General features: G+C 55.9%; 1 protein-coding gene across 12 annotated transcripts in view; it reads right to left on the bottom strand.

Moving 5' to 3' along the window:
* SUN1 (Sad1 and UNC84 domain containing 1) overlaps positions 1 to 21,254 on the bottom strand; it is a 37,170-nt gene that overhangs the window by 1,868 nt on the left and 14,048 nt on the right. For 3 of the 12 annotated variants that reach the window (XM_014449436.2, XM_023748196.1, XM_023748197.1), the window contains exons 2-16: positions 20,788 to 20,884; positions 13,025 to 13,213; positions 11,532 to 11,701; positions 10,714 to 10,740; positions 10,446 to 10,610; positions 7,345 to 7,542; positions 6,315 to 6,395; positions 5,914 to 6,030; positions 4,761 to 4,859; positions 4,219 to 4,312; positions 3,155 to 3,213; positions 2,918 to 3,063; positions 2,047 to 2,286; positions 1,207 to 1,293; positions 282 to 325 (exon numbers count right to left, since the gene is read on the bottom strand). In XM_014449436.2, the coding sequence (XP_014304922.1) occupies positions 282 to 325; positions 1,207 to 1,293; positions 2,047 to 2,286; positions 2,918 to 3,063; positions 3,155 to 3,213; positions 4,219 to 4,312; positions 4,761 to 4,859; positions 5,914 to 6,030; positions 6,315 to 6,395; positions 7,345 to 7,542; positions 10,446 to 10,610; positions 10,714 to 10,740; positions 11,532 to 11,701; positions 13,025 to 13,213; positions 20,788 to 20,864 (1,793 nt within the window). In that variant the 5' untranslated portion in view covers positions 20,865 to 20,884. The remainder of the gene's footprint in view (positions 1 to 281; positions 326 to 1,206; positions 1,294 to 2,046; positions 2,287 to 2,917; positions 3,064 to 3,154; positions 3,214 to 4,218; positions 4,313 to 4,760; positions 4,860 to 5,913; positions 6,031 to 6,314; positions 6,396 to 7,344; positions 7,543 to 10,445; positions 10,611 to 10,713; positions 10,741 to 11,531; positions 11,702 to 13,024; positions 13,214 to 20,787; positions 20,885 to 21,254) is intronic. The other 9 variants (XM_023748199.1, XM_014449445.2, XM_023748202.1 and 6 more) reach the window with 9 other exon arrangements.

The raw sequence follows: 21,254 nt of genomic DNA, 5'->3' as shown, positions 1-21,254 counted from the left end.
CTGCCCAGAGGACAAGGGCCGAGCTTCGATGCCCACGTGCCAGAGATCTCCAGGCACCGAGCCCCCCACTGTGACACGAGCCTGGGTTTATCTGTGCCCCGAGGGTGGCCCTCCAAGCACTCCAGGTCAAAGGGGTGCCCTGCCCTTGGGGTGCTGCGAGGAGAGCAGCAGACCCGACAGGCCCTTCCCAGGAAGACACACAGCTCTGTGTTCCTCCGGAGCTGGTCACCCCAGGTGGCAGCCCCACGACACGACGGACCTGGCGCATCTGAGCCTCCTACCTCTCTGTCCTCAGCTTGGTCTGCTCCAGTTCCCTCTGGATGGCCTAGAAGGTACGAGAAACCATCTGTTTTCACGATGCCATGCTGGCTCTTCATGAAGCCACCCGTGTGGTTGACTACACACACCTACGTAGTGTAAAGCCACAGGTCTGCCTGGGTCCCTCCCCTACAGCCCCAGCCCGGCTGCCGGCTGGAGGGGAGGGTTTGCTTTCCAGACACTGAGAGAGGAGCAGTCACACAGGAGCAGCTGGTGCATGTCCCACATCCGCGGCTCCGGACCAGCCCAGGGCCCTGGCGGTCACCTCCATGGCAGCACAGGACAGGAACACACGCCCACACAAAGGGGGGTGGCAGGTCCGCTCAAAGCGCAGGCGCGGGTTCTGTGCCAGGCGGACAGGCCTTCTCGCAGCCTCGGGCCTCACCGCTCTGACTCGGTCGTGGCTGTGCCCTGCCTCCCCCTGGGTCAGCTGACAGCCTCCTGTTATGCCCTGCTCTGTGCCAGCCCAGCGCCTGGCCTCCGTCCTCTGTCTCCATCAGCATCTGAGACACAGACTTTCCCTCCAGAAACTGACTTCTCGTCTGCACACAAGGTGCCTCTGGAGGTGGCTGTGACAAACAGGAGGCACAGACTCAGCCGGCCCCTGGCGTCCGCAGCCCTGCCCTGTGGCCTGGCCGATCCCTGGGTGCAGGCCTCCCCTCGAAAGACACCTCGGACCATGAGCTGGACATGCTCATGAAGCATCACAGCCACACACGGAACCTCCCAGGGAAACCCTGCGGCCGGAGAGGCCTCCTTCACATCCATGAGGGACGGCAGCAGATGCCCCGAAAGGGCACTTCCAAGGCCGGGGCGTGCGAACACCGACCCCCGTGGGCTCTCACGTAGGAGAGCACGTTGCCGAGGCCACACGACGAGAAGGAATACCTCCAACTTTCCCGCCAGCTTCCCCAGAAGGTCCTCCAGGTCTGAGATGCGCGATAACTGCTCGTGGTGGGAGGTCACCGCGTCGGCCTTGGAGAGAAATGAGAACAAATGGTGGAGAAAGGTAAGCGACAAACCAACAAAACCCTGGCACGTTATTTCCACACAAAATGCCCGAGTATGGAGAGTGTCTGGTCACCACGTGGCAGAGCACCGGGAAGGCCCACCACCACCAACCAGGCTCTCGTCTCCACCGCCGTCGGAGACCCGAGACCGTGCCGGCAGCTCAGGAGAAAAGACACCCACGTGGCTCCCCCGACAAGCTGGGGTTCCCTCTGGGGTCACCGTGACCAGTGCTCAAACCTCGGAGGTGGCCAAGAACAGAGGGCCAAGCATACTGAGCCAACCAGACTTAGATCTCAACTCCAGAGAAACGGATCCTGCCTTTTCTACATGTCATTTTCTTCTTTAAAGAGAACGCAAATGAGCCGTATGCACGAGGGGCGGCTGCTGGCCACCCTCTTGTGTGGGAGCTCCCTGTCACGAGCGTCCCTGCTGGGAGCACTCGGGCCTCAGCTAGATGCTCGGGGGACCCAGGCTCCGGCCGGGTGGGACTCTGAGCTCGCCCGGCGGCACAGCCACGCAGAGCTGTGACCAGTGCTGCCCCCCCCCCCCCTTGGAGCCACGCCCGCTGCGCGCATGTCTAATGACTTGGTGTTCTCAGGAAAGAACGCCAGCCCGCCCTCCGCACACTGATGCCGACGCCCTAAGGTCCAACAGGAAGAGCAAGGCCAGGCCCACGCTGTGTCCTCCTGACCATAGCCCCAGAGGGAAATGCCTCACCTGGGAGCCCAGCAGCCCACTGGCTCCAAGGTCCTTCAAGTGCTGCCCCACCACGCTTGTCACCAGGGACGACACCCCGGCACCCCCGTCGTCCATCTGGTCCACCCGCACTTGCAGCTTTTGGAGCGAAGCTGTCAGTTCTCGAAGCTTCTCGTCGCGGCTCTGACACTGTCCGGACAGAGAGGTCACCTGCCTCTCCACCTCACTCATCCAACGCCAGGGAGACGCCTCCGCAGCACCCTAAAGCAGGAAGGGGACGTTCCCCCCAGCAACGAGTGAGACATCCAAATCGGGCATCAGGTAACCTCGCTACCGGGCAGGCCAAAGCTAAAGGCAGAGCCCTGGCCGGAGTGGCCGGGGCTGGGTCATCCTGTGCACCATGGTGTCGCCACTTCATTCACGGCCGAGGCACGTGCCAGGTTTGGGGCTCCATCCAGGAGGGGGTGTGTGGGAGGCAGCCCATCGATGTGTCACTCTTTCTCTCTCTCTCTCCCTCTCCCTTCCTCTCTCTCTAAAAATCAATAAAAAATCTTTAACAAACCCCCCAAAAAACTCCAAGACAGAATATGACAGCAAAATGTCAACTATAACGCACACAGATACATGAAAGGAAAATATGCAAACATGCCCATCAGTGGAGTCCCTACATGGCAAGCTAGTGGTGGTGTTCATTTCCTCTCTGTGCTTTCTATATTTCCCTAGCAATGAGCACTCTATTTTTCAAGTTAGATTAACTGGATTAGGAGGTGACTTTACCGATGCATTATCTGTACTATTTCAGAGCATTTAAGGAGCTTGATATTTAAAAGTATTTCCTAAAACAGGGCCCCCCTGCACCTGCAAGGCCAGGTGAGGGCTTTGAACTGGTTACCTCTGGAGGCTGGCTCAGGTGAGAAGTCTCAGGTGTGAACATGTCTTTGGGGTCATCCACCCTCTGTGTTCTGAGGGTGTGTGTCCAGTTGAACACAGGCAGGAGGGAGAGGAAGCCGTCCTGGCCTCGTAAGGAAAGGCTGGCACCTTGAAGGAGAGAAAACCCGGCGGTCGGCCCAGGCACACCCGCCTCCCACAAAGGAGGCCCCTCCCAGGGAGCGCAGTCACACCTACTCACCGAGTAGGAGAAGCAGTGGAATGAGCAAGATGAGAAACTTGCAAATATCCCGAAGGCACCTAGGAACCAGGAAAACATTTGCCATGAGGAAGCACAAGGCAGGGTTCCCCGTTCACTTGCCCTCTCCAGGTGACACCTCCCCGCCTGCCCCCGAGTCCTGAGAGGAGCCCACAGAGATGCAGTTACAGTTTCCCCACCAGGTGTGTCTCCACTACAGGAGCCCGGCCTCTAAGTGGTGGCTTGGCCCACGTCAACAATCACACACAGGCCACGCTGGGAGCACGGCGGGGGGGGGGGCTGGCGGGTGCCTCGCTCATGGGCCCCAAGGTAACCTGGGCCGTGGGAGCTGCCCCAGCACTGACAGGGCCTCCTCCCTCAGTGACCCTCCCGTAAGAACATGAGAGCATTTCTTAAAACATAAAATGACGTGGGAATGCAGGGCTTTAACATACCATACTACAAGACTATAAGTATAAACTAAGTCATTATAAAACAATAAATCAAATAATGTCCCACAATTAGCACAAAATCAGTTTGTTTGTTTTTTGTTAATCCTCACCCAAGGATATTTTTCCATTGATCTTTTAGAGCAGCGGTTCTCAACCTGTGGGTCGCGACCCCTTTGGCGGTCGAACGACCCTCTCACAGGGGTCGCCTAAGACCATCCTGCACATCAGATATTTACATGACGATTCATAACAGTAGCAACATTACAGTTATGAAGTAGCAACGAAAATAATTTTATGGTTGGGTCACCACATGAGGAACCGTATTTAAAGGGCCAGAAGGTTGAGAACCACTGTTTTAGAGAGAATAGAAGAGAGAGGGGAAGACAGAGGGAAACATCCATGTGAAAGAAACACATTGATGGGTTGCCTCCTGCAGGCACCCTGACCAGGGCCCAGGCCGGGGAGGAGCCTGCAAGCAAGGTACAGGCCCTTGACCGGAATCGAACCTGGGACCCTTCAGCCCATAGGCTGAAGCTCCATCCACTGAGCCAAAATGGCTAGGGCACAAAGTCAGTTCTTTAAAACACAAAGCGGATGTGATGTCAGGTTCCTTACCTTGTAAGAAGAAACACGTTCAGCCAAGAAATCAAAGTCACAAACTGGTACCATCCGCTCCCCAGCCACCAGAACACTGCAGAGGCTGCCGTCCCTGAAAGAGGACACACGGACCGTCGCGGGGAGTGCTCTCAGGAAAGCCAGGCTCCTAAGCGAACCGTGTTAGGGACGGCCAAGCTGGGAGCACCGGGAAACTGACGGACAGACGTTTGGGAAGCTGAGGGGCTGCAGTTCAGGAGCAGGTATGTTAAGGGGTGCTGGTCAGCACAGCAGGAATCCACACGCTCCAACATGGACAGCAGAGGCTGCAGCCGCACAGAGTGCTCATCAGCACACCAGACACGACTGGGAGGGGACACAGAGCATGCATCTAGTTACGGCCAAACAGGCGGCCAGACGCTCACAGCACCAAGCCCAGAAGGAAGCTCGCCACAGGGGGAGCAGGCACGGGCCAGGCGGGGATGTCCGCGGGTTAGGGGAGTCGTTCCCTGCAGTGTTAGCTGCCCAGCCCGGGAGAGTGAGCACAGAGCCAGCATAACCACCTGGAGCCGCCGCGGCCAACCAGAGGGCCGACCACACGGCCTGCGACACAGACCGCCCTGCAGCTCCGATCCTCCGCAGCGCCCGCTCCGCGACGTGACCTGTGGCAGACAGACGCGTGCGGGGGGCACACTCACACACAAGACCCAGAGCACCAGCTCTCCACAGCGACCACACGGCAGAAAACACCTGCTAGTCTGATTTTACCCCAATTCTCCTCTGAGGAACTCGACTCCCTTCTCAAGAAAAACAAAAACAAAGCATCTAAGCAAGACACTGACATGAACTCTGAAGAGGCTGCTGTGTGAACGCCTCCCTCCCTCCTGCCCGGGGATGCAGACGGGACGCCCGGGAGGCCATGGCGGGGCAGCTGCCCACAGACTGGCGGCGGTGTCTGTAGGATTCACACGGAGAGAGGAACGTAAAACCCCGCAGACACCAGTTCACACGCTCAGCCGAGACAGGACCCCTCAGGACCAGATGGAAACCATGGGCCAACGCTTCCCAGTGGGAGGGCTCTGGAGCACAGCGGCACGGGGTGCGAGCAGCACACACAGCGCCCGGTCACAGTGCACGTCACGCACGACACAGCTCCAAGCCGTCCTGCTTCGTCTTTAAGAGGGATTGTTGAGCTATCCACTCCTATTAGCACGTGTGTGCCGACTCCTGAAACTATGACGTAATTCCAACATGGCCGATATGCAAAGAAATATGGTTTAAGAGAGTTTTAAAAGTCGACTGTTTTATGTTTATTAATTAACAGTTGACAACTATTTTTGAAGCTCAGCTTAAAAAAAAAAAAAAAAGGCTGCCCTAAAAAGGTGCCCCTTTACCAAGAAACTTACAGCTACAAACCGGAGACACCGAACTCCACGGACATCTCCCCGCTGCCCGGGGAGGGGCAGACGGCCGTCGCTGAGCAGGATGCGTTCTCACACCAGCCTCTGCTAACCCTTTCATTAAACCTCAAGTAAGTTCTTTTTTCATTCATTTAATTCACACTAAATACGCTTTCAAGAGAGAGAGCCTCCACACTTTAAACCAAAGTCAGCTTGAATCCTGTCCTTTTCTAATGGGCATCTGGATCCCAATGCGGACAAGGACCACAGGCATTTGTGGAGAACACGACAAGAATGGAGCAGAGTGAGAGACAACCTGCACGAGACAGGGTGGGCCGCGTGGTCCCTGCTGCCCTCTCTGTCCTGGGGGACCACAGGGAGGTGGCTGTGTGGGTTTCGAGGTGCTCCGTGCCCGTCCCCCGAAAATCATCGCCTGCGGGTGGTGGTGACAAGCAGTTAATAGGCAAACCCTGTCCATTCGAAAACTGTGCACAACAGTGGCAGTTTGAAAAAATTAGGAAACTCGATTATGAAAAAGAGAAAAGACAAAGCAAATGAACCTGGTGGCATGAGCTTCTATTGCTAAGGATTAAGCAGCAGCTCTGGCCGCCCCACCCACCCAGGGAGGCGCGAGTTCACGGAGTGATGCCCCGTGTCAGGGGCCTGCGTGTGACCTGGGGATCAGCCGAGAGCAGGTGCGGGACGGGCCATACTTACACGACTCCCCATTCACACTGAGGCCTCCGTCCGCTCTGAGAAACTCTGTTCCTGTCCTCCTCCCACAGGGATCGGAACGAGCTGCAACACACGCAGAAGAGGCTTAGAGAGCTCCGCGTTCCAGCGCCTCCTCGGCCCAGGAGCCGGGCAGGCAGAGCACACGTGCGCCACCGGCTCAGCACAGCTGGGGGCTCGCTCAGGCAGGAGCACAGGAGACAGGAAGAGAGTTTCAGGCCCCCCTAGCTAAACAGTACGCCCACCAACACAATGCACAGGGGCTGCTTGAATGCGTCCAAACATCGTTCTAAATGCCATTCAAATAAATTGTTTTTGCTTTAAAAGAGAATCAGAAACTGAGCATATTAAATTTTTATTTAAAAGGTGGCTTAAAGCCCTGGCCGTGTGGCTGAGGTGTTCGGAGCGTCCTCCTGTACACCCAAAGGGTGGGGGTTCGATTCCAAGTCAGGGCACATGCCGGAGGCAACCGATGGATGTCTCCCCCTCTCTCTCTCCTCCCCACTACCCCTCTCTCTAAAAACGAAAATAAATCCATAAGCATATCCTCGCATGAGGATTTTTAAAAAGTGACTTAAGCCCTAGCCAGCTTGGCTCAGTGGATAGAGCATTAACCTGCGGACTGAAGGGTCCCAGGTTCGATTCCGGCCAAAGGCATATGCCTGGGTTGCAGGAGGCGTGCAGGAGGGGGCGTGCAGGAGGCAGCCAATCAATGATCCTCTCTCATCATTGATGTTTCTCTCTCTCTTTCTCCCTTCCTCTCTGAAATCAATAAAGAAATATATATTTTTTAAAGTGACTTAAAAATGTTTAAACACTGGTCAACTGTCAGAAAACGGAGCCACACACAAAAGACAGGAAGCCCTCCGCCAGCTCCCAGAGGAAAGCCTGAGCCAGGAGAGTCGTGCCGAGACCGTGCGAGCAGAAGCGTGAGCGCCACGCTGGGAAAAGGAGTGCTTTCTCCACCTTGAAAGCATTATTTGGTGGAAAAAAGAGAAAAAATGTATTGAAGTACCTTGTGAGTCATGGCTTTCTGACTTAAAGCTTTCTGATTCACGATCTTTTGATTCATAGCTTTTCAATTTGGAATTTTCTGATTCATAATTGAGCTTCATTAAAACCACTTGAAAAAGTTGCACTAAGAATGATGAAAAGGATGACGAAGCGTACGTGGCCAGCCACAGAATCCTATCCACGTAGAGAGACGCACCGCCTATCAAAAAACCGTGGACACAGTTAATTGCCTCCCACAAAGCCAGCATTTCCTCCCCGACCAATCAGAGCCAAACCATTCGTGTCAAGCAAACCAGAATCGCTTTGTAAATGGACACCAGACAACAACTGGGGAAGGGGACGACAAGGGCGCTGCCGGGAGTGGCACGCCACCCTGACGAGGCGGAGCTGCCGCCACGAGTCTCTCTGGCCATCTTCACACGAGACCCCGTCTGAGCTCACCTCACCCAATGCTGCTCACACACATGCTCCTCCTGCACTGCTGCCTGGAGGACGGATGCCAGGGGAGGCCAGCGCACCTCCCAGGTCCTTGCCACAGCACTCGAGGGGACCAGAGACAGAGGCGTGGCCTCTGGAGGCAGCTGTGCACTCACGGAGCCGCTGCACCAGGCCTTGTCGCACAGCGCGCCTCGATCAGCGCCCTAGCTCCAGGACACACGATGGGACCCTGACACGTTCCCTCTGTGACCCTAACATGCGTGGGGGGATACGCTACAAGGTTCAGTTGCTAGAAACCTTTATTCCTGGAAAAGCTTCTTCACGTCACTGAGGGCCCCACCGGGCAAGCGCACCGCCCACTGGAGACCACCCGGTCTGCGAGGAGGCGCGCTGAACCTCGGCTCACACTGCCCTGTGCAGAAGCCTCAGCGACTCAGACGACGGGCAGGAGGCAGCGGGCTGGGGGGGACGGGGTTGGGGTCATTTTAAAGAAGTAAAAGTAGAGCTTTTTTGCAAACGGCTTCGTGAAGCAGTCGAGCCCGGGGGCTGGCATTTCTATAAGAGCCTTGTTCTGCTGCCTGCACTCTGAACAGAGGCTGGAAAGCAGAGCCATTTATTAAGAGGTAACGCAGGGTCAGTCCCCTGATAAAAAACACCAAAGTCCCAATTTTCACCCATCAGACTGAAAAATGTTTAAAGTATGAAAATATGAAGAACTGGCAAGTCTCTGGGCTGAGACCCTCCTAGAGCCGCAGTGGGACAGTGACCGGGTCAGTGGGATCCCAGGATGACACCTGCAGGCAAGATGCCCGAGGCCAGCCCCAAGCTCCATCACCCAGCAGGTTGCAGATGTGGGAAGCCGCCCATTGTCTTCACTCTCAGAGAATGTAAACAAGGAGCCGGAACGCTGGTGAACCTTGAGCCCTGGCAAGGGCCAGAGCTACGCACCGATTGTTTAGTCCAGATAATGGGGGCTCAAGCTAGGTCCTGACCAAAGAGTCTCAGAGTAAATCCTTCTAATATTTACTGACCTTTAAGATAGTCTGTCTGTTACTGCAATTACCGGCGTAAGGGCTAGATGTGTATTCAAAATTGAATAAAAGGTTGGCAAGGCTTGGGCACAAGGGGAAGTCCTTTCCCTTGCATTGGGCTTTCCGCCTGGCCCCCAATATTTCCAAATTATTATTTCTTGTCTTGTCTGTCATTTACGCGCGGCCCTTCTCCAGATCCTGAACCCTGAACCATGCAGGACGTGGACACACTGCACAGCTGAGCCTCAGTGTGGCAGCCTGCAGGGTGGGGACAGGCAGTGCTGCCGGGAGGGCCGGGACCCTGGGGCAGAGCCCGCAGCAGAGGGCGTGCTTGGCGATGCGGGCTCCACAAGGCCTACCCAGGTTGGATGCGTCGCCATGTTAGAAAGGAAGTCCTCCTGTTCATCTACCCTCGCCCTCCCCTTTCTGCTTTCCTATTGTGTCCCTCACGCCACAGCAGACAGAACCACAAGCATCAGCAGCTGTGACAAGACCTCTGTGTCCTGGTACCATTGTCCATTATGTCCACAGTCACCTGAGAAATGTTAACTGAGCACACTCACGCTCAGACACAGCCCTACTCTCCTGGCACCTTCTGTCCCCACCTGGTCACCTGCCGGGTGTGGCCTCCAGCCCTGCAGGCTGACCAACACTCAGACTGAGCACACAGGAGCAAGGACTCGGAAGCGAGGTGATGCAGTTTCGGCCCAGGGCTCCCTAGCCTCCCACGAGCATGGGAGCAGGGACCACAGGCAGGAAGTTGGGGGGCGTGGAGGACCGGAGCCAGCAGGGGCATCTCAGCCACACGACAGAACCTGGAGGGAGGCCTGCAGCTCAGGGGCAGGAGGCAGCCCTGCAGCCCGGCCTGCGGAGGCCATGGCAGTTCCAACAGTCGCATAGCTCCAGAGCCCCTCCCAGGGCCTCCATGCTCCAGCACCTGCTGCCAGTGCCGTGCCTGCCCGCGGGGCCAGGAAATGAAGCTGCCACCCCAACAGGCCAGGGCTGAGCTGTCCCCGAAATGAAGCTCCCTCGATCATGAATCTGGAGACTAGGGACTGCGTCCTCACTCCTGCCGGCATGAGCCCCTCTGGCAGGAGGCAAAGCACCCTGTGGAGCTGCTCCGTGGGTGCACGTGTGTCTGAAAGTGACCGCACAGTCCCAGCAGCTTCATCTAAGTGCAACTTTACAGACTTTCAGACACTCCCAGGACAGAAACACGAACCACATGAAATGTAAGCTGATGGCCTGACTGGCGTGGCTCAATGGTTGAGCGTCAGCCCATGAACCAGGAGGTCTTGGGTTTGATTCCTGGTCAGGGCACATGCCCGGGTTGCGGGCTCCATCCCCAGTGTGGGGTGTGCAGGAGGCAGCTGGACCAATGACTCTCTCTATCTCTTTCCTCCTCTCCCTTCCTCTCTGAAATCAATCAAAATATATTTTTAAATAAATGTAACTTGAAAGAGGATAAGAAGGAGCACAGCTACTTTTTGGTGCATTTCTTAAACTTTTATAGGATAATTTTGAGTTCAAGTCTACGACAGAAAAAGTGCAGATGCTGAGGCCTGTGACACCAGGTTTGTAAGAGGGGACGTGGAATCTTTTCCTACCTCTTAAACAAGCGAGCGGGACTTACGTTTCTGACTCCTGTCCCTCGAGTAGACCCTGGAGGAGGCGCCGTGCGCGGGGAGCGTGTCCTGGCGCTCGGACAGCAGGGTGCAGGCCCTGCAGGTGTAGCCGTTGCTCCAGGCTGCGTCTGCGGCCACCTTGCCATTTCCCTGAACGACAGCTTTATTTCCACCTGAAGGTTTCAAAAAGCAGAGGGGGCCTGCTGCTCACAACCTGTGGACCCTCACTCACACTCTATCTTAAAATGGAGGGCAGAAAAAGGACTGAGTCATTACCTTTAAGATCTCCATCATCATCAAGACCTAAAACACACATATTTTTGCAATTGAGCTCAAATGATCAGAACAGAGCAAAACCCACTCAAAAAAGTAAAGGTTACAATGGTTAATGACTCAGCGTTATGGCGCTGGTCAAGATTTACTTCCTAAAACTCCTAACATCAATGGCAATTTCTCCAATACATACACACCGTCTTTTGACGGAGGTGGAAGGACATCGACAAAAATGCATGCATGCACCCACATGCGCACACTGCCCGTGCTAAGGACGCAGCATGCAGGCAGGATTTGCGGGACCAGCCGTTTCTCAGACACGGCAAACCCCTCCCCACCCCCCCTGCTCGCTGCCTCGCTCCCTAGAGCAGCACATAACCCCAGGAACAAGCCCAGGGCTTCTGTCCCTGAGGCCGGCCAGGGCACGGAGGGGACACAGCACGGGTCTGCGCCATCAGAGCTGCCGCCCGAAGCTGCCATTCCTGGCAGGAGTGGCGTCGCCCTATGGCTGCCTCAGTCAAGTCAGCTCAGTCACTATGTCTACTCTGGGTGCTGTCCAATGGCTCACAAACACGGCCTGCCCGCTGCCGAGGCCGAGGGAGCCTGAGCTCACTGCTCACGGACGGCCAGTGCCCACAAGCGGCGCGCTTGACCAGCGGCTCTCCGCCTGCTGCCTGACCAGTGGACGGTGACGCAGCCTATGCCGCTGCCCGTGTGGGCTTTGTGAGCCTGAGGAACACCCTGACCTATGGGGCTCCACTGGCCATGACCTCCCTCCTTCCCGAACAATCTGAGCGATAATCACACCGCAGACAACTCACCCCAGAAGTGGTCCACTTTGGTCTGTTCTCGGATCAGAGACTCGTCCAGCACGGGCGGCCGTAGACAGGCCGCGCCCTGCAGACCGCTGCTCTGGCCAGCAGCAACCTGCCTCGAGGGGCGGTTTACACTAAAAGCCAGTTTGCTCGCACTTCTGTGCTGCTTTGCTGTTCTAAAAAGAAAGGAATAAGGAATAAGTTCATAGACTTTTTCTTGTAAATACAAAATGATTATATTTTACACACACAAAACCTTTGAGAATAAACATAGCATTTAAAAATTTAAAAAAATATATTTTTATTGATTTTAGAGAGAAAGGGAGAGGAAGAGACAGAAACATCAATGATGAGAGAGAATCACCGATCGGCTGCCTCTTGCATGCCCCACTCTGGGGATCGAGTCTGCAACCCGGCATGTGCTGTGACTGGGAATGGAACCGTGACCTCCTGGTTCATGGGTCCATGTGCAACCACTGAGCCACGCGGCCGGGCTACACAAAGCATTTTTAAGGCAGCATCTTTGTACATCTCTCTGCTGCAATGAAACACCCACTGATCTGGAAAAGGGAGTCCTAAGCTGGGGTCCAAGAGCTCCTTCTAAAACTGTAGTGGTTAAAACTTAAAATAACCTCGTATAAAAACAGCCTAAATATAAAAATAAAAAAGCATATGATTTCTAAGTCTACCCCTCCCTTCCTTTTTAAACCAAGTGCCCACACACTCGCACACCCCATTCCACTCCTCAGTCACCAGGAAAGACATTACGTCCGGCAAGCAAAGGCTGTAATCTAAAATAACCCCCATTCCCAGTGAGCACAAGTGACAAAGATGAAAGCCTTGAACACTAACGCTTTCAGACCCTGTAGATCGCTAAGACCAGGAGCAGAAGCCCCTTGAGGGAGCAATGCTGGGTGGGAGCTGGCAGTAGGCACAGCTGTAACCACCTGCAGCTCGTGGTCTCTTGCTGAGTCTCCAGGGGGAGGGAGGTGCAAACTCCGTCTCTAAACTCCGAGAGGACCCCGACCAGAGCAGGGCTGCAGATGCCATCCAGCCCCGCCGGGCCAGCAGCATCCCTGCTAACAGCACCTTCCCCGCTCCCGACAGCAGAGCCTGCAGGGAAACCTGTCACTCTCACGTGCCCACAGGAGACCTTCAGGTCCACTCTGTCGCGAACGCACACCGAGCTCGCCCACTGTACTCCTCTGGGCACGGGCAGTCTGGTTCTGCACAGGTTTCAGTAACAGACTGGCTGCAATGGCCCCGCCCAGCAGCCTCTGGCGGCCTGTGCCCACGTGAGGGGCACCCACACCCTCCCAGGTCTGTAAGCCCTCAGCACAGCAACGCCAACAGCCCTACTGACAGCACAGCCACGAGACCACTTGTGGGTCTGTGTGCACGCCTGCCCTCAAATCCAAGAGCTGGTCTTCCAGGCCACCAGTGTGTGCGCTGGGCTCTACCTGGTGTGAGCTCGTGTGTGAGCACCAAGGCGGGCTCACCTGGCCGTTCTGTCCTTCAGGGAGGCTGTGCTGCCGAGGCAGGAGTCAGCGTCCCCCGCCTGGCCCCCCTCAGTGCTGCACGCAGTGGTAGCCAGGCGCAAGCTACGCCGGGACATTCTTGGAGAATCAAACACGGGGTCCAATTTGTGCTCAGTCTCGAAATCCAGAGCATCAGAAGAGTAACTGGAACTGGAAGGAGAGAAACGTGTCAGAGGAACATGCTCACAGCACCACTTTACACACACACACACACACACACACACACACACCCCTAACAGAGGAGGGGGACCTGTGGCGCCTTTTTAGAAACACCCATACCACTGTGACTCTTCTACAAGGCAGACAGGCTGCACCGACTGGTGCGGGGGAAACCAGCCCCCGTGCCTGCTGTTTAAGTCAGAGCTGACCTGAGCTCGCTCGCTGCCGCCATGCTGAACCCCACCTGCGGGCCATCGTGTCCCCCACGCCCGGTGACGCAGCAGCGACAGCGACCCTCCCGAGCAGGACTCGCACACAGTCCTGAGTGAGCCGAGGCAGGACAGGAGGGAGCAGGCGCTGGACCATCTGCTCGTTTGCCTCTAACTCACCATCGAGAGGCCACGAGCCAGGGAGCTCACTCAGCCCTCCATGGCGTTAGCGTGAACTGAAAGGTGTGTCCCTCTGTGTTGGTAGCAAGCTTTTCCAAACCAAGAACCAGTCTCTGAGGGCCTGCTCTGTGTCACCTCGGGGTGGGACCGTGCCTCCTGCCCTGCCCAGCGTGCTCAGGGCTCCCGCTCACAGGACACATATTACTGGGCCACCAGCAGGGAGGAGCCACCACCTGGCAGGTAGGAGGAGGTGAGCACAGGTCACTGCGAGGAGGGGAGGGGCAGGACCCGGCTGAGGGTTTCGAGACGCTGAGGGAGACGGACTGCAGACCCAGGGCACCGGCTGGGGGTGGGGGACGGGTGCCTGGGAGTGCCACGTGTTGCAGAGGCTCCCACGGGAGCGGTGGTGTGGGACGCCACTGCCCAAGGCAGCATGGGAAGGACTTGGCAACCGGAGTGAAGTGAATGGGCTTAGGAGCAGTTTTGCATTACATGTGATATTACAGAGTTTCCTCCTAAACTCATTAGGTCTGACACTAGAACATGCAGTCACAACAGTAGCTGGCACCAGGGCTTCACAGCACAGGCATGGGACACGCCACACGCCTTCAGAGCCTGCTCCTGTGGACTCAGGGGCTGGAGTGGGAGCCTGCGGCCGCCACGCTGAGTGTGCAGCAAGGAGGCCAAGGACATCATTTTAGTATAGGCTAAAATCGCCTGTTTTCTTCCCAAAATATTTTTTTTTAAAATATATTTTATTGAACCTTTACAGAGAAGAAGGGAGAGAGATAGAGAGTTAGAAACATCGATGAGAGAGAAACATCGATCAGCTGCCTCCTGCACGCCCCCCAGTAGGGATGTGCCCGCAACCAAGGTACATGCCCCCGACCGGAATCGAACCTGGGACTCTTCAGTCCCCAGGCCGACGCTCTATCCACTGAGCCAAACCGGTTCGGCATCTTCCCAAAATATTTTATACAACTATTAGTGACCCAGTGCACGGATTCGTGCACATTGAAAGGAAATTAATTAGAAGGTGGCCAATGGGGCAGGACTGGGCAAGATGGGCTGGACACGCCCTGGAGCCAACCTCCCGCAGTCCCTCCCCAGCTGGCGCACCTGGGGTGGTGCCATGGCTCGAAGGGCGTCTACGGAGTGAGCGGGGTCCCTCCAGTAGGTGGGGCCCCTCGACCTGGCCTGTGGGGATCGGGCCGAAACTGGCTCTCCAACATCCCCCGAGGGGTCCCGGAGTGCGAGAGGGCACTCTGCAAAGTTGCCTCATACAGGGTGTGGAACGCAAATGCATGTGTGCAGTAAACCAGATTCGGGGCCAATAGTGCCCCAGCAACAACATAACCCACAGCCGAAGGTGGAATCGCGCGGCCCCGCGAGGAATCAATCAGGCTCCCTCCTCTCTGGTTTTGGGGTGCATCACCTGAGAACCACTGCTGCCAAGTCACTGCCGCTTGGCAGCTCCTGCATTGAGCATCTGCCCCCTGGTGGTCAGTGCACATCATAGCAACCGGTCAGACACTTAGCACATTAGCCTTTTATATATATAGACTAGAGGCCCGGTGCACAAAAATTTGTGCACTTGGGGGGGAAGGGGGGAGTCCCTCAGCCCGGCCTGTGCCCTCTCGCAGTCTGGGACCCCTTGGGAGATAATGACTTGCTGGCTTAGGCCTGCTCCCTGGGTGGCAGAGGGCAGGCCCAATCCCTAGGTGCAGCCCCTGGTCGGGCTCAGAGCACGGCCGATTGGGGAGTTGGGGCGCCGCCCCCTGTCATGCACAGAGCAGGGCGGATTGGGAGGTTGCGATGCCACCCTCAGTCATGCTCAGGGTAGGGCCGATTGGGGGGTTGGGGCACTGCCCCCTGTCACACACAGAGCAGGGCGGATCAGGGGGTTGGGGCACTGCCCTCTATCACCCGCAGAGCAGGGCTGATCAGGGGGTTGGGGCACTGCCCTCTATCACCCGCAGAGCAGGGCTGATCAGGGGGTTGGGGCGCTGCCCCCTGTCACACTGAAGGCAGGGTCGATGGGGAGGTTGCGGCGCTGCCCCCTGTCATGCACAGAGCAGGGCCCATCAGGGGGTTGGGGAGCTCCCCCCTGTCATGCACAGAGCAGGGCCCATCAGGGGGTTGGGGAGCTCCCCCCTGTCACACACAGAGCAGGGCAGATCAGGGGGTTGGGGCGCCGCCACCTGTCACACTCAGGCAGGGCCGATGGGGAGGTTATGGCTCTACCCTGTCACACACAGAGCAGGGCCTGTAGTGGGTGGAGGGGTGGGGCACTGCACCCTGTCACACACAGAGTCGCAGGGCGATCAGGGGGGTTGGGCGCTGCCCCCTTTCACGCTGATCCGGTGCCAGGAGGCCTCGAGGCTCCGCTGATCCCGGTGCCGGGAGGCATATTACCCTTTTACTATATAGGATAGAGGCCTGGGGGCCGGCTGGTTTGCCCTGAAGGGTGTCCTGGATCAGGGTGGACTGGGGTGCCTGGCCAGTCTGGGTGAGGGGCTGAGGGCTGCTTTCAGGCTGGCGGTTGTTGACTGAAGCTCCCAACCGCTCCTTTTTTTTCTCTTTTTTTTTATTTTATTCTGGGCCAGATTTAACTCTGGCTCTAGCTCTGAGGCTTCCGCTGGTTTGTTTGCTTCTATAATCGAAACAACGTATAACTCCAGCTCTGAGATCCCGGGGTTTTGTTTAGCTTCTATATTTGTTACAAAGTTTCAAACTGCCAGCTCAGAGGCCGGCAGCGCAGGCGGGGAACGTTGGAGTCCTCCTTTACTGCAGCAAGCAAGCCTCATGTTCACTTCCAGCTGCCTGGCTGCCGGCCGCCATCTTGGCTGACAGTTAATTTGCATATCCTAACTGATTAGCCAATGAAAAGGGTAGCGGTCGTACGCTAATTACCATGTTTCTCTTTTATTAGTGTAGATTATAGATTATATACATAGATGACTTCCGTTTACGGAAATCATGTTCTTTCAAAACAGAGCTCCACCTGCAGCTGTGGACCCTCCACGGGTCACAGAGGCCCTCCATGAACTAACCTCAGGAAGGATAGTGACGGCCAGGTCTGCCCGCCTCTGTCCAAGCCACACCCGTGTGGCGGGCACAGTCAACCGGGCAATCCAGAGGACAGGCAAAGGCAGCAGCTCTCTCCCTGCCCTCCCCAGCCACCCTGAGATCACAGCTGGGCGGGAAGAAGCTTCTGGAAGAATGTTAGAACAGCAGCCTCTGTAGACCGCCTGTGGGGGGTGGGGAGGGAGGAGATAAACATGACACGCCCATGTTTCCTCAGCTGTGAGGCTGTCCGAACCCTTAAAGGTCTATATCTCCTCTCACAGGAAAACACACTCCAGGGTTGTCCTATCTAAACTGAGACAAACTTGAAAACAAACCACACCTTACACATAAAGCACAGAAAGACCTGGAAGGTCTTCTTCAAACTGGTCACAGAGCTAAACCAGGCTGGGTTCACGGCAGGGAGGGCAGGGCAGGGGTCAGCTATCCCCTTGGGCTCAGCCCTCCTTCCACAGGGGCCTGCATCCAGGACAGCAGGGGCTGTGCCTCGGCCTGAGCTGGGCCCCGCCATCCTATCCGTCCTATGAAACAGGCTCCTCCAGGCAGATGCGCCCACAGCCCCAGTGGAAAGACCCAGACGCCTGCGGACAAGAGGAACCAGCACCCACCCAGCAACACCAGAGTCCATGGTGTTCAAGCCCTTCACTGGTTCTCCGTGAAGCTGGGCGAGAGCATTGGTGACATCGCCAGGAGATAGAGAAGGCAGCACAGACGAAGCCCCACAGGGAGCCTCGCTCCACCCTCAAGGGCCAGGTTTCAGTCTGGCTTGCTCCTCAGTTGTGTTGTTATGGACACCTATTGGTCTTTAAAAATCTATCTAAAAAAAAAAAATCTCTCTAGACGCACTTTTAATCCAAAGACTGAAGGAAATCTACTGCAGTTGAAAGTCGGAAACTACTCTGGACCCTGGGTGCGAGGAGCTGTGCAGTGGGCAGTGGGTGCCAGGGACCCACCAAGGCTGGTCTGCGGGCCGAGCAAGTCGTGTGCAGTGACCAGCTGGGGACTCTGACCCCACACTCATGCTCAGCGGTGTGCTTTCTGAGTATCTACCCCTAAGCTGATCCTCCCACCCTGACCCCTCGTTCCGTCTCTCTGGACCTTCACCACAATGTCCTTCAGCCTCAGAGGCCTCCAGTCCCGTGATCAGCAGCTTTGGGCTGTGACACCCGCCCCGTGGGCCACTGTCCCAGGGCCTGGCCATCTCTCCCAGCTCTCTCTGTTCAGTTCTCCACGGCTGCAAGGACCAGAGATCCCTCTGTCCCCTCCCCACAGGTCCTCGCTCCTGCCGGGCAACCTGTGTGGGTCACCTGGTCCCAGGTGCTGACAGCAATGCTAACTCTGTCCCCCTTCCTCACTTTCCAGGTCACCCTCCCCCCGCCTCCCACCTCGACTCTAGTCCCCAAGGCCTGCATCCTTCTCCCGCTCGGAGAGTAGGCAACGTCTCCGACCGCCCATGAAGGATCCGTCACGCGCCATCTGCAGTGCAGGGAACCCCAGGGCCCATCACGCTGCGCCTCCACTTTCTGGGCCTCACTGTCAGGCACCTCTTCTCGCTGCCTTCAGCCTCTCTCTATGGCTCCTCACCATCCACGTCCAGACACCCTCTCCCCTCTCCGGTGGTAAAATAAATAAGTAATCACAGCATGCCCTTCCTTTCCCTTATCAGCCGACTTGTTGACTACCCGCCCCCCCCATGCCCCCCATCATTCTCGGCCTGTTGGTTAAGATCAGGGGTAGAAAACCAACTTCCCCGAGACTGAAAGGCCAGCTCTTCCCAGCCAGGCCTGCACCCAGCAGGGTGCCCACCCCAGGGCAGGAGGCCTGACCAAGCTCCCCAGTGCCGCCACGCCCACCACCGCAGAAGGGATGGGATTTCAGCGAGGGGGCAAGTGGACAACACTGACCAGCTCTCCACCTGAGGGAGAGGCAGGCCCCCGGCAGCCGCTCAGAGTGCAGCAGGAAGCACCACCTGCCGTGCAGTCAGGCCACAAACCACGGAAACCTGGGGCCGACCAAACCTCCCGGCGAACTGCAGCCCCGGAAGCACAGATCCACCCGCAGTCACGGCCCCAGCAGGACAGCGGGCGCGTCCTGTGTCGGTTGACTTTTAGAGACGGCCCGGGACGCTGGAGCACTGACTGGTGTCTGACATGTGGGAGCTGCTGGGAGTGACAATTGGCAGGCTCTGCAGAGCTGTGCTGAGTGTCCGCCCTGCAGAGACCTGCTCCAAAACAACGCACTGGGGCGAGACTGCGACACCAGCAGGGGGCCGGGCTGGGCCGTTTCTCAGCAGGAACACAGGCATGAAATGCAGAGCGGCCTTCCCGCGCTGCACACAGAGCAGTCACCGGAGCTCGGTCACCAGCCCACCAGCCAGGAGAGGGATCAGAGAGTCAGCCACGGGCGGGGGGAGCAGGACGGGGAGGGTCTGGAGGACAAGGCCGAGAGGACAACTTCTGGGAACCCCCTTCTCCACACTGCAGCCTCGTGTCCTTCCCGGCACAGACCTGGGTACACTGCTCCTAGTTAAAACCCTTCCCTGGTCTCCACGGCCCTCGACAAAGACCCAGCACAGCCTGCAGAACCACCCGGCCCGTCCTTCCTCCTCAGGGAAGGCTGCCAGTTCCTGAATTCACCGTGCTGCAGTCCCCACACAGAGACCCAGACACAAGCATCTTTTAAAAACTGTATTTAAAATAGGTTATAAAAGCTAAAAATCAATTAGCAAGAATAATAACTATGCTCCACAATATAGAATAAGGAATAGTTTACTTGAGCTGGCCCACTCAATTTCTTATAAAATACTACAAGACTTTTTTTTAAAAAGATATATTTTTTATTGAATACAGAGAGGAAGGAAGAGTGAGAGAGAGACAGAAACATCAATGATGAGAATCATGGATTGGCTGCCTCCTGCACGCCCCACACTGGGGATCAAGCCCCCAACCCCGGGATGTGCCCTGATCGGAATCAAACCTGGGACCTTTCAGTTCGCTGGCCGACGCTCTATATCAGGGGTCCTCAAACGTTTTAAACAGGGGGCCAGTTCACTGTCCCTCAGACCGTTGGAGGGCCAGACTATAGTTTAAAAAAAAACTATGAACAAATTCCTATGCACACTGCACATATCTTATTTTGAAGTAAAAAAACAAAACGGGAACAAATACAATATTTGTATTTGCATGTGGCCCGCGGGCCGTAGTTTGAGGACCCCTGCTCTATATCCACTGAGCCAAACTGGCTAACGCAATACTACAGGATTTTTAACAAACAAAATAAAGAGTGTGTTACTATGGAAAGTGTGAGTGAAAACACAATCATTATGTGAGATAGTCAAATGTGAGATTTGACTAATGCCCTAAAAAAGTACTGTCCTTAAAATACCCTCCCGTGTCCTTGAAGTTCCCATCACACTTTACCTTAGAAGAGCCATTTCCGTGTGCGCAAACCCTGTCATCCCCTGGGCTGCCCGCCCGCCCCGCCCCGCCCCGCCCCGCCCCGCCCTCTGTGGTGCCTCCTCTCAAAGGCAGTCCTCCCTTTCTCCCGGGAGAGCTGGGATAAGAGACCCAGCCATGCCGAAACTGGTTTGGCTCAGTGGATAGAGCGTCGGCCTGGGGACTCAAGGGTCCCAGGTTCGATTCCGGTCAAGGGCATGTACCTTGGTTGCAGGCACATCCCCAGTGGGAGATGTGCAGGAGGCAGCTGATCGATGTTTCTCTCTCATTGATGTTTCTATCTCTCTCCCTTCCTCTCTGTAAAAAATCAATAAAATATTAAAAAAAAAAAAAAAAAAAGAGACCCAGCCATGGGTACAAGTCACACAGCCCTAACAGAACCACAGAGATTCAGTCCTGGCCAGCCCTCTGGTGGAGTTAAAGCAGCATTTCGTGTGCAATGACTAATCACTGAGTCATCAGCCACGTACCATTTTCAAAACACCCTCACAATGTCCATGTCAGTTCAGTAATTGCATAAAAAATAGTATAACAAAGTTTATAGATATTTTCTCTTTCTAAACATAACATTTTAGCCCCACAGAGGCCCCGTTCATTCAATGGCATTGAGGAGTGACAAGACACACACGCTCACCTGAGTGCATACGTGTAGCCAGTGTTCTCGGGCACACACTGAGGCGGCGTGTATATGTGGAGCCGAGAAAAGTCCATGTCCACAGTCTCAACTCATACTGCAGAAGGTGGAAAAAGCAAGTCAGGTTAGGTGAGAGCACACGCAGAGGCCCTGCCTGCCGACTGCTGCCCGCTAGACAGCCTGCCGCCACCGTCTGCTGATGGAGCAACGCTAGCGAGCAGTTCTGTGTTTCTTATCTTTAAAACAAAGGACAGAAGGTTTTCATAATTACACGTGAGTGCAGGAGCACGGCTGCTATATTCAGTCCCTAAAAGACAGATCCATAAACGCACCCCGGGGAGATACCGGATCGACTGACTTGTAATTATGAAAACTGGGGCACTTTTCAAAGACCAAGGACCCATTTCACAACCTATTTTTAAATTCCCGAAGGAGTCATGTGTTCTCATGCTTCTGAAATAACTTTT

Source organism: Myotis lucifugus, unplaced genomic scaffold, assembly GCF_000147115.1.
Source record: "Myotis lucifugus unplaced genomic scaffold, Myoluc2.0 scaffold_1194, whole genome shotgun sequence".
In the NCBI taxonomy this organism is placed as follows: domain Eukaryota; kingdom Metazoa; phylum Chordata; class Mammalia; order Chiroptera; family Vespertilionidae; genus Myotis; species Myotis lucifugus.
This window is presented reverse-complemented; position numbering and strand designations above follow the sequence as displayed.